The sequence below is a fragment of the Oncorhynchus mykiss genome, chromosome 17 (genome assembly GCF_057628025.1).
Source record: "Oncorhynchus mykiss isolate SJ-2025 chromosome 17, ASM5762802v1, whole genome shotgun sequence".
Classification (NCBI taxonomy): Eukaryota; Metazoa; Chordata; class Actinopteri; order Salmoniformes; family Salmonidae; genus Oncorhynchus; species Oncorhynchus mykiss.
In genome coordinates, this window is record NC_143038.1 from 59,098,411 (window position 1) to 59,111,376 (window position 12,966).

At 42.3% G+C, this 12,966-nt stretch overlaps 1 protein-coding gene and 1 long non-coding RNA gene across 2 annotated transcripts; one reads left to right on the forward strand and one right to left on the reverse strand.

The window, feature by feature from the left end:
• Window positions 1-551: 551 nt before the first annotated feature.
• On the reverse strand, window positions 552-7,635 carry setmar (SET domain and mariner transposase fusion gene). The gene is made up of 2 exons (XM_021569791.3): window positions 7,426-7,635; window positions 552-4,891 (listed from the first exon to the last, which is right to left on the reverse strand). The coding sequence occupies exons 1-2, from the start codon at window positions 7,528-7,530 to the stop codon at window positions 4,082-4,084; spliced, it is 915 nt and encodes a 304-aa protein (XP_021425466.1). The 5' UTR covers window positions 7,531-7,635; the 3' UTR covers window positions 552-4,081.
• LOC149976099 (uncharacterized) lies at window positions 5,999-12,356 on the forward strand. Its single transcript, XR_016488044.1, has 2 exons — window positions 5,999-6,312; window positions 10,957-12,356. It is a non-coding gene; the product is annotated as an uncharacterized LOC149976099 (long non-coding RNA).
• Window positions 12,357-12,966: the final 610 nt, after the last annotated feature.

Here is a 12,966-nt window from a genome sequence, read left to right on the forward strand (position 1 = left end):
ACACTGGTAATAGGATTGTTACATCTTTGAGAGAAAACACAAATGTTTTGATGATACACGATTTTGCCAAATTTCTCTATACAAATATCTACAAAACAACTCCAAAGCCCTGCAACACTATTAACTATTGTCTTGAAATTAGATTTTTTATTCTCCCAGCTGTGGCTCCAACAGATCTATTTTTATCTGTGTTGACTCGATAAAAAAAAAAAATTGGCCCCAAGTTTGGTGGCAATGACATCTGTTCCCTCATTAGAGAGGTGCTCCACTTCAGAGATGACAGGCTGCCAGGCCTTATTACTACACTGGTGATTCATCCTGAAATAGACTCTACACTCGCTTCTTGTTGTCTCTATCACGTTAAAGTCATATTGGCAGCCCTTTATGTACCTAGCATCAGTGGAAAACAAGGCACTGCAATGGCCAGTTAAGAGCTGTAAAATGTGGAAAGATTGTGTCATTGGACACTCACACAAAAGAAAGTGTCCAGAAAGTGTACCACCACAACACTGGCTTCAATATTCCGCTGATTATATGTATGGAGCTCACTATGGCAAGTCAAGTTTTTATTTTCAAGACAAACTACTAGATCAACCAGTACTATGCATCTAGGACAATAACACATTCTCCCTGAACTCAGAGCAGGCTATACCATGCTCGTTTTAGATGAAGAATTGAGCAAAACGTTTGTCCCTATACATTTTTCTTGAGGTCAAAGAGAGTTAAAATGGTACAGGTATGACCTACTGTATATTGTAGACAGAAGGACAATACCCAGCTAGCACATAACGTTCTGAGAACCATATGTTTCTTAGAGCTTGGTGAGAGCGTGGTTGTCCTATGGTTATTTAGCATACAACCTTCCCATAATGTTTCCTACAGGTTTCCTCATGGTTCTATTTAAAGTAATGTTCTCAGATTATTCAGAGAACGTTAAGAAACAACTTTCTTCTGTAGTAATTTCAGTATTTCAGCATAACATTTCTGCAGGTTTCCTCATGTTTCTATTTAAAGTCATATTCTCAAGATCATTAAGAGAACGCTAAAAAACAACATTCTTCTGTGGGAACAGTACTTCAGAGTAATGTTTTCTGCAGGTTTCCGCATGGTTGTATTTAAAGTCATGTGCTCAGAACATTAAGGAAACTTTCCATAAAAAAAACACAAGAAAACATTAGTAACGTTGAGAGAAAGTTATAAAAATGTTATTTAAAAACATATATATTCCGTTCTCAGCACCAACAAAACTATCTCTATCCTCTATCTCGTTAAGTGTGTTCAGGTGTCATCTTAATGAGTGCTTGTTTCCTTTGAAATTGAGTCTGTTTAAATAGACTAAAATGAACAGTTTTGTATGAGTTTAAAAAAACATGGCACACTAGCTCCATCCTGGTGGCGCAGTGGACTAATTCCCTGGATAGAGAGTAGAAGACCATAGGTTTGAATCTCACTGATGTCATAGAACAATAAAACATTTTATCTGTTTGCATGATTAATGACTAAACAAATGAATTCCCATGTGTCCTCTCTGTGCTTGGAGTTCAAAACAGTTAACCTAAGCTAGCAGTGTTAATAAAATTCTTATTGAAACAATTTCAAAGAACGTAATTTAATTAGCTTCAAATAAAATGTAATTTCCGATCTCAGAACGTTAACAAAGCCTCCCAGGAAAACTTTCAGGGAAAACGTTCATAGCAAAATGTTCACAGAATCTCCCTGCAACCTAACAATTAACATTCCCAGAACAGGCGAAATTTAGAAAACGTTCAGTTTAAAGGTCAGGAAACGTATGGCTTCGTAACCAGAACAAATGGGAAAACAAAAACATACATTCCCACAACTTCCAAGGAATCAAATGTGCTAGCTGGGTATAACCTCACTGTAGTCTACAATAAATGTCTGTCCCTTTTAAGTGTTGTGACTAGTGTGACTGTCATCAGGGCTGTGCTCTAGCAGCTGACCACTGTAATCACCAGGACGAAGTTCATATCATGTGGTTAACTGCTGGTTGCTAGATGACTGTCCTGGGAATGAGGCACTGAGTTCCAAATCCAGTCCTGAACAGTTTGTGTGGAACACTGCCTGCCTGCACCATGCCTACAACCGGTGACTGCAGATGTAAATTAGCTGTCAGCTCAATCTGGTGCAACACATCACTTCTCATACACTGAGACGTATGTTTTGTTGTACATTGTCCATCTCAAATAAACGTAATTAAATAAATAATCCTTGGTGTCCAATCACCTGTCCAAAATAGCTGTCACCTGCTAACACATACCAACCAGACCTCTACCTTGATTAAAGCAAAATGTCACTGGTCAAAGGTGTTTCTGTGATATACTGTGCCATCTGCGATAGGAGTGGGATGACAGCAGAAGGGTTGCCATGGAACATTTGGACCATAACCAAACATAGCTAAACAAATAGAGCAAAGGGAACCCTCATACTAGCTGAGAAAAAATCTAGGTTGATGCATTAAAGTTCATCTCTCTCTCTAACAAAGAAAAACAAATCCACCTGATGGTTAACTCTGATTGGCTTAGGCCTTCCATCTCCAAACCATGGTAGAGAGGATGGGTGCATTCATTTCAGCTCGTATGGTGCCTCGGCTGGGCAAAGATTTACTTCAGGACCAATAGGACGGTCTAAAATGTGCCAATTCCGCCAACCCTTTGTCCTGGGTGAAGTAAAATGAGTCCACCCAGTGGTTGAGCCACGCTGCTCTCCTCCGTCCCCCAACGTGACTGGAGTGTTGATCTTATTTCTGGATGGAACACACCACGGTCTCTGTGCTAATTAACCTAGATGTGGATATTAATAAGCAGCTGGGATGAAAGCGGGTCTAGACTGAAAGTGGGGCAGTTTGAGAGGAGGGGCTTGATTTAAGAATGGTCACAGTAAAGCAGGACACCTTGGCCCCTCCCGTGGCAGGGGAATAAGACCCGTTACTATATTAAAATACCCTCCGGCCCTTCTTAATTGCTCACACCTCTGGAGATTCTTGGCTCCAATGAAGAGCTGAAGATACCTTCAGGAGGACACTGTGTTGAAAGACCACAGAGATATTTGTAAAGTTGAGGGATGGAGACAAGATACCACCAACGTGTATGCTATATATCTTTTAAGGTTAAATGGATGTCTTTTGAGAGAGAAATGTCTTTGCATACAACATTGTTGTGCCAATCTATGAGCACATATGATTCTTATAAGTATACAAAACCCTACAAAGCCAGGCCCGTCTTTTGCTGTAGTCAATATCAGTCAGTGCATAGTTAATATAAAGACCTGCTAGATGAATCTGCTGTCAGTGAGATATGGGGCGAGGGCTTATATATAGGCCACTTGTGGACTGAAGTGTTTTGATAGCTAGGTCTGGTGGGACGTGCCCCACATAGCACAAGTACTCTCTGACAGAGAGAGCTTTTAGCTGGTCTGCACAACACAGATGAAGTTTATACTTTGTGATAGAAATGCTGTATCTTTATATCAGATCAGCGATGCCATCCAACAGAAAGAGGGTGGGGACAGTGAGATAGTGGGCAGTCGTGACAGAAAAGTGGGTCATCATAAATGGCACCCTGGCACTTGTTATGGTAAACAGCTGAGAGTTGGGGCTGTATCCACTCTAAAATTGATAGAGAGCTACTGACCATCAATTACATTTTAACCATGTTTTGAAACTATACCGTGTTTGTTTAGAATTACAGTTTGTTTAGAATTACAAACAGGCTTATAGTTTGGGTTCTGATGGGTTAAGACAGTTGAACTAAGCTCATGAGCCCTTTATAATCAATGACAGTATGAATTCAAAATGGATGCACCAATCCCAGATTTCCCCTTTATTCTAGATGGAGGCACCAATCCCAGATTTCATCTTTAAGCCAGATGGATGCCACACTGGTAAGCATAGGATGAATGCCTCAGAAGCCTGTGTTAGTGATTCAACAGAGAGTTGTATTCAACAGAAACAACAAAAAAAGGGTTCAGTGCAAAGTGTCTCTCCTTTCCAGTACAACATGATCACTTCAAATAACAAAACATCAATGTATAAACATTTACCAAATAAATGCATCCCTCTAATCTAATTGTTGAGAACAGATAAATCCAGTGGCAGAAATTGGGAACAGTTCTGGGCACCACAGTGGCATGGTTTCCTCTGGAGGGTACCTGTCTCACTGGCCTCTGTCCCAGGGTCACTCTGGACCAACCTCTCCACAGAGGGTGTATTGCTATAGCCCCCTGAGTAGTCAAATGTGAGCTCCTCCTGAGGGGGGATGTCCCGGCCAGCAAACAGGGCCAGCCTGGGCACCAGGGAGTGCACCCGGACAGGCACCATGAACAGGTTGGGTTGGCAGGAGTGGTTCAGAAAACGCCCCACATTCCCAACCACAGTTGGGTCCACAAAGGTCTCACTGACCGGGCCCTGGCCAGCATACTCCCGCACAGCAATTATGTAGTTGTTGTCCTCAAGCCCCTGAGCAAGCTGTCTGCGTCTGGCCTCCTCAAAGCCAATCACCTCCCCGGCATACTCACACACAAAGGTTCCACAGGGGATGGGCTCCAGCGCTCGCATGCCCCAGCCTCTGTCCTCTGTGGGGTAGACACACAACTTGAGCCCCAGGCCTCTCTGGACCACCCGGTTACAGCAGGCCTCACTACAGCCACACAAGGCGTTACACTCAAACACAGGCCTGCAGTAACCAGTCTCCGTATCCCCCTGGTCTTGGAGTCGACCATGGCTGTCGTACGTTTGTCTGCATGTCTGTCCGTAAGTCTGCAGGCAGGAGCAGCTCTCTCTAAGGCAGGAGTGGGCGTAGCAGGAGCATCCAGGAAGAGTCACCTCACTGGGGTCTATGTCACATCCCGGCCCCTGGATGTTCTCTGGAGAATACTGAAACCAAGGAGACAGATGGAGGAGAGAGGACTGAAGATTTTTATCAGATACAAAGGTAATCAGACCAATTAAAAAAATAAAAATAAAAAAACACTCAAGATATTAGGCTCTGGGGGATTTCACTTGTTTAGAGGACATAGTTTATTCAATCACACATAGAAGCTATGTTTTTTCTTCCCTGTAATATCATCCAATCCTGCATAGCTATGTTCCTTTAAGCAATCCGTGGTGAAAATCTCAAAGAGAAAGACATGTAAGGAGATTGTAAAGTGGTGCAGTTCCGAAGGTTCAGTAGTTACAATAGCCTATTTCAGATTCTCTCTATTTCACCCAGACAGTCCAAGTGGTGGCCAGGGATGATATTGTGCTGCCACCAGCTGGCAGAAAACAGTTTAGACAGCCTGAATGAAGAACTACAGCTGTTCTTTATACCGGTGTCTACAGCAGGGGTGTCAAACAAATTTTGCCCTGGGGACCGCATTTGGTCTTCAATGAGGTCCAGAGAGCCACACTGAAAATTTGTTATAAATTATTTCATTGCCATTAGAATTTGCAAAAGATTATCCTCTAGCCATTGTATTTGAAATTTGCAATACTCCCTGACTATCTAATTTCAATTTAGGTGATTATTAGTGAGCTGGACACAGTCAAGTAACTGTATAAATGTAGGCCCATTTTCATTACCACACAGTTTCCAATGGGTTTCATTGGTTTTAAACAGTGGAGGATCCTCAGAAGAGGAAGTGGAGGACCATCCTCCTCAGTGAATTTCATAAAAATAAAATAAACATTAAAAAAGTGATCATTTTTAGATGAAACTATACTAAATATAATTAAGTCACCAAATAATTGATTAAAACACACTATTTTGCAAAGAAGGTCTACAGTAGCCTCCAAAGCACTCTGTAGCACCATGGTGAAGCCAGTGCAGCTAGCTTTTGTCCTCCTCTCTGTCCATTTACTTCAATACAAAACTTAGGAGGATTGTGGATATCACCCCCTTCCATAGACTTGCACAGTAATTATGAACTTCTGGAGGATGTCCTCCAACCTATCAGAGCTCTTGCAGCATGAACTGACATGTTGTCCACCCAATCAAAAGGATCAGAGAATGAATCTAGTACTGAAAGCATAAGCTACTGCTAGCTAGCACTACAGTGCATAACATGTGGTGAGTAGTTGCCTCAAAGAGAGATAAAGACAATAGTTTAACAGTTTTGAAAACATTTATTTCTTCCAAAATGAAGGAGAAGCAAGAGAGAAATAGAGACTTTTTTTCACTTTCAGTTTCATTGACTTAACTAGCAAATGAAGCTAGCTAGTTCAGCCTACTGAAACACCCTGCTCAAACAGAGGGATGCTATGTTAGCTAGCTGGCTATGACATCAAACACAACACTGGAACTCTTCCAACTCAAGGTAAGCTTCTGGTTTTACAAATGTATTGCCACCGGGGCCCACCGGTGTAACTGCTTACTGACTGTACACTAACATTACTGCATTATTGTAGCGGGTATACTAACGAGTTAATTAGATTAGCTATGCTGACTATGACGTTACTTTAGCAAATATGGTGACAACGATGTAGGCTGTATGTAGCGGTTTGGCTTGGAATGTTTTTTTTTTGTTGCCTGGTCACATACTGCTGATGTGTTGTGTATTGAAGTCCACAAGGGAATGGAAGCGGTGAGAGGAGGAGAGCACATGCGAGAAGTAATACTATGAACGTGAACTGTGTTTACGTGTGATATGGAGTGTATTTATTCCGCTGATTCTGTTGAAAAATGTTTCTTAAATAGAAGCAAATGGAACACAATGGGGATAAACATACCTACATTTGTCCAATAGAAACTCTTGTTTGCAACTTTTGGACTAATGATTACACCCTATATCAGCTACATGCAGGCAAGAGTGTGCAAGGCGGTATTGAATGTCACCGTCAGTGTGTCACCTATGTTATAAACTTTAATTCATAGGCTAGGTTGTAGCAACCTCATGATGGGTATAGAGAAAATGTTAGTATCATGTAGTAGCCTAAACCTATCGCTGTTACATTGAACTGGGTGAATGGAAGATGAATGACAGTCATCCTTATGCTATAATAGAAAGAAGGCCATGCTCACTAAAAAAAAAACGTCCTCCCTCATCTTAAACGGAACTGACCGCAACTGATTTTAGGTCCTCGACCAGACATGATGTTGCTAATTCTAAGAAAACATTTCTAAATGTTCATATTACAAAGAAATTAGGTTGTTGCACCTTTTGTTATTTCCCCCAGAATATAAAGAATACTGCTACTTCATTGACTTCAACATGGTTCTCATCAGAGCATTGTTTACAAGCACCAATGCAAGAAGATGCAATAGTTTCATTATCAAAGTGTAGCATAGGCCAAGTAACTATGGTTTATCCATATAAACAATTACACACGTGGAATAATGGTGCCGAACTATTTCTAAGTTAGATTGCTGGCTCGTTGTATTGGCATGGGCTAACCAGTCAGCTACGACTAGCTACAATAAAGCATTTTACCTGAAATGCAGAATATTCTTCTTTGCTGACATTACCCTCTCGTAAAACTGGAACATTTTCGAGACCCTTGCACAAATACTGATCAAAAACCTTTATTATACTCATATTTTCTCGCTAAATGTTCAGCTCTCAAATTTAGCAAGCTAGAGAAACATGTCAACCGAGAAAAGGCACTACAACACTGAAAGTAGAGACGCTTCCGGAAAGTCTAGTGTGAATGTTTTACAATGTCGCCACCTAGCGGCCTTGGAGCACAATCTCACTATGCATTTATGCAATTTTTTGCAGTAGGTGGCGCTGTGAGACTTGACAAAGCTACCCAGGGACAGTCATCGCGTAATGAATCACGGTAGGCCATTGTTATCGAGCTAATAAAACATGGCCATAGGAGGGAAACGTGCACTGTGGTTCCCACATCATATGAGCACAAACAAATTAGTTTGAACCCAGCTGGAGAGTGAGGGGGACAACCTGACACATGCGTGAATGAGGAGCAAGGACCTTCCCTTCCTCTCAAATCAAATCAATTTTATGTGTCACATGAGCCAAATGAACTGCTTACATACAAGCCCTTAACCAACAATTCAGTTTTGAGAAAATAGAGTTAAAAAAATATTTACTAAATAAACTAAAGTAAAAAATAAAGTAAAGTAAAAAAAAAAAAAAGTAAAAAAAAGTGACGCTGCATAGGTAATAAACAGCAAGTAGCAGCAGTGCAAAAACAAAGGAAGGGGGTCAATGTAAATAGTCCGGGTGACCATTTGACTAATTGTTCAGCAGTCTTATGGCTTGGGGGTAGAAGCTGTTAAGGAGCCTTTTGGACCTAGACTTTACACTCCGGTACCGCTTGACGTGCGGTAGCAGAGAGAACACTCTATGTCTTGGGTGACTGGATTCTTTGACCATTTTTGGGACCTTCCTCTGACACCACCTAGTATATAGGTCCTGGATGTCAGGAAGCTTGGCTCCAGTGATGTACTGGACCGTACGCACTATCCTTTGTAGCGCCTTACGATCGGATGCCAGGCAGTGATGCAAGCAGTCAGGATGCAACAGGTTGACCAGTGTTACCTTGGAGATAATGACACACCAAATGAACAACATTGGAAGCAACCCTGCCGTCCTGCCAGTGAGTGACATCATCCATCCTGTAATGATGGGGTTTGGGAGCACCACGCTCCATCTGTTCCTCAGACCCATGGGGAGTGGATAGGAAATTAAGAAGGAAAGTCGTGATTCCAGGCTTCTGTTTACCTTCTTCCTCAGTCACTATCCTGTCCAATATGGTGTGATACTGCTGGGAGAGATACTGCCTGGCCTTAAAACAAACAATGCGGTCATCAGGATTTCCTTTAAGTTTGCTTTTTGTACAAAGGCATAGATGTTGGACAGGATGCAGAATTTTATTTTATTTTCAGGGGAGTCATTTTGGCAGTTTTCAGCTATATCCGTACCATGGCATGATGTTGCTTCCATGTTGTCATACATAATAAATGCATAGTTTTGGACTCAAGTGGCTGAAGGAAGCAGATGGAGAGAGGTCACATTGCAACATTGCTGGCTGGCATCTGAGCTGCACACACAACTGACCGTTTGTCCTCTTCCTCTGAGAATACTCCCGCTATCCTCTCTCGTTTACAATATCCGTGTGAAAAAACTAAATTCGTGATTTTGAGTTTTACTGAATTTCTCCTGGGAATGAAATATAATGTAAACCAAATGAATGCCGTTAGGGCATTGAAGAGGACAGTAGATGCTCACCAACAAGATGACTTTTTAGGGAAACTGACTTTAGATATGGACAGAGCGTTTAAGATTATTGATGGCTGTCATAATGATTAACTGATCGATGAGCCCAGGTCTGTACAGTCAGCAAATGCAGTATATACATTTTTTTCTTATGTCCTCCAATCTCTATAAAATATTCACTTTTTCAAACTCCCATCAGCACGTTTGTCCTCTTACTGTGTGCTCCTGCCTCCCTGTCTGCTGAAAAATAAGCAAACAGTACAGGTTGAAATAGTATTTAGCTAGACTGTATAACATTCTACCCGCACAGCTTGAAGTTTATCTCTCTGGATTCCCCGAGTGCTGCAAACTCAGTCCACACAAATACATTACATTTACCAATGGGAGTTTGCTATCCAATAAAATAGAGGGAGGTAATGTGCACTGAGAAAGAGGGAATGTGTTTTGAGTGGACTTCCCATTTGAAAATTGGTGCTAAAGTACCAGAAGTACCAGCTTGTTTTTCTTAATTAAGGTCTCTATGTAATTAAAATGACTTTACATTGTCTGGCTCTCACAATAGTGCTTGACAATAGGATGAAGTACATCCCTTACCTTCTGTTCTCCTGTTGACAGAGCTTGTTGGGGATCTTTAATGAACTATTTTGTGTTTAATGAGAAGACAACATCACAGAAGACCTGGACTTTGAAGGGCATAATACATGTGGTTGGACAGCCAGTGAATCAAAACCATGATAGACCATGTCCTCTGCTTCTCTGTTGATTGACTTGGCTTCAAATTGCCAGTGATGCTGCTCTCAGCTTGTGGGGAAAGTTGCTGTGGCATGCTGCTCACTGTCTTGTTTGACTTTGGAGAACAAAAAAAAACAACATTTCAAAGGCTACCCCCGTTTCCCTTTGTTAGCCTGAATGGGCTTGATTACTAGGACTCTGCCTGTGCCATTTCCCTGTGCTTCTCAAAGGAGCCTCCCATCACGGTTCTCCCAGTGCATAAAAGGCCACAGACCCACTGCCAATGAAACAAAGAGGAGCACAGCTTCTGGAAACAACAGAGGTTGCCAAACAAGAAGGATTGGTGAAAGGTAAAAAAGAAAGAAAACATAGAAACAAATATAGAATAATTAAACACATTAACAGACATGTAGGTAATGTACATTGACACAATGTACAAACATGTTGACAAACTGTTCCTCCCTCTCCAGTGAAGTGACATGAAGGTTGTATGTAGGTCTGTGTGTAGAATGGCTTCAGCTTGAATTTTCACGCCCTGGAGCAGGCATCCTCAGAGACTTGTCAGAAGACTTCCTCTGCTGCTAGGCAACAGCAACAGCAGCATGATTTACTCACATGACAACATTTCACAAAGCAATTAGGTAGAGTCAGGCATGGTCATCCTCCCCCCAAGGTTTGCAGTGTTTTTAAACCATCACTGTTGGAGCACAAACTCAACTGTCTATTACAGTCGCGTGAAGTCTGATGACTAAATTGTTACCCAGCTAAATACAACTGATGATGAACATTACAGCAGCAACAAAACAGCCGACTAGATGTTCATACAGTAGTGGAATAGAGGACACAAGAGTCTTTCATGTTAACGCAGGGGGAACCAAGGGAATCACATGCCTGGTGTTGCAAGTCTGAACAAGCCACTGGTGAGAGACTCTCTGAAGGTGTCATGATGATATTTCTTCACAGAAAAACCCAAAAGTGACGTCTCACCCATTACTCAGCTCCCTTGTCCTCTCTTCTCTCTTCTCTTCTTCTCTTCTCTTCTGACTGCAGGTTACTGCTGCCTGCCCAGGAGGAGGAGGCCCAGGGGAAGGAGGAGAGGAGAGAGCCATTCCACAGATTTGTATCTCACAAAGATGGAGAAGAAAGGTTGAGGTCATAATAGAGAACATTCTGCTGATTTGAAAAGAATTGAACCCTTAATCTGGCTGGAATTGAAGTAATGGAGAGGGATGGACCTTGGCCTTCGTGTACTGTGTGGTTGAGTGTCAGGCTAGAAGGATGAAGATAGGTCTGGGTGTGTGCAGAAAATAGAAGCACAGGCATTGACGTTACAGCTCAGACAATAACAAAAATAAACAATCAATAGAACATATAAATACAATATAATATATACATTCAGTTATCCTATGAAGAGGATAGAGAATGCACATTAAATACATGCTAAAATACATCTTGAATAGTTTTTTATTATATCAAACTAAATAAGTATCATTCTTTTCCCGTCCTATGGCCTTGAGCAATTCGCGAGCAGCGTGCCCAGCCAAGCTCAAGAGTCTCCACTCCCTGAAACTCCCTGAATCCAATCGATTCATTTTCAACTTCCACTTACCCTGCTATGGATCAAAATCCATGTTACAGATAGGATATAGTAAACCTTGTTAAGTTGTGGAGAGACAAAAAAAATATATTGCCTCATTTGTCGGGGTTTGAACTTAACATTGTTTTAAAGACATATTGGACTATGCTCAGTGGGATGTCAAAGGAGTCATTATCAACTGAACATGATGTTAGATACCCTGGAGAGATTCTATGGTTCCCCCCCATCATGGAGTCCTACAGCAACTGTTTTGCTCACCATAGTTTTATTTCTGTTTACAGTAACATTGATATCTCTAAATCACTGGCAGTTGAAAAGATAACTGTGAGTGCTATTATGATGTTTAGATGTGTTCCAGACATATTTTAAAGCGAGATCGATGCACTGACAAAATAAGTCATGAAAAGTGTAGCTGACAAATGGTGATATTTGTCATCTGAGGTATTTCTCGGTGACAGAGCAGCGATGATGTCAAGGAGAGCTTCACCTCAATCCCCTGGTAATAAAACACAGACCCAGGAGCAAATTTAACTGACCTCAGACCCTTTGGAAGCTTGAAGAACGATCTGGCCTTAATGGCTCTGTACTCTTATAATATCTGCCTGGCACAGCTAGAAGAGGAATGGCCACCCCACAGAGCCTGGTTCCTCTATAGGTTTCTTCCTAGGTTCCTGCCTTTCTAGGGATTTTTTCCTAACCACAGTACTTCTACATCTGCATTTTTTGTGCTTTGGGGTTTTAGGCTCGGTTTCTGTATAAGAACTTTGTGACAACTGGTGATGTAAAAAGGGCTTTAAAGATATGTACATTTGATGTACTGATTGTTTTTTAACCTCTGTGTCCATGAGAGAAAGAGAGAGAGAAAGAGAGAGAGAGAGAGAGAGGGGGATGGGGAGAGAGAGAGTGAAATAGAGGAAGAGGGAGGGGGATGGGGAGAGAGAGAGTGAAAGAGAGGAAGAGGAAGAGGGAGGGAGGGGGATGGGGAGAGAGAGTGAAAGAGAGGAAGAGGGAGGGAGGGGGATGGGGAGAGAGAGAGGAAGAGGAAGGGGGGATGGGGGAGAGAGAGAATGAAAGAGAGGAAGAGAGAGAGGGAGGGGTGGGTGGATGGGGAGAGAGAGAGGGGGATGGGGAGAGAGAGAGTGAAAGAGAGGAAGATGGAGAGGGAGGGAGGGAGGGGGATGGGGAGAGAGAGTGAAAGAGGGAGAGGGAGGGGGGATGGGGAGAGAGTGAAAGAGAGGAAGAGGGAGAGGGAGGGGGGATGGGGAGAGAGAGTGAAAGAGAGGAAGAGGGAGAGGGAGGGGGGATGGGGAGAGAGTGAAAGAGAGGAATAGGGAGAGGGAGGGGGGATGGGGAGAGAGTGAAAGAGAGGAATAGGGAGAGGGAGGGGGGATGGGGAGAGAGTGAAAGAGAGGAATAGGGAGAGGGAGGGGGGATGGGGAGAGAGTGAAAGAGAGGAATAGGGA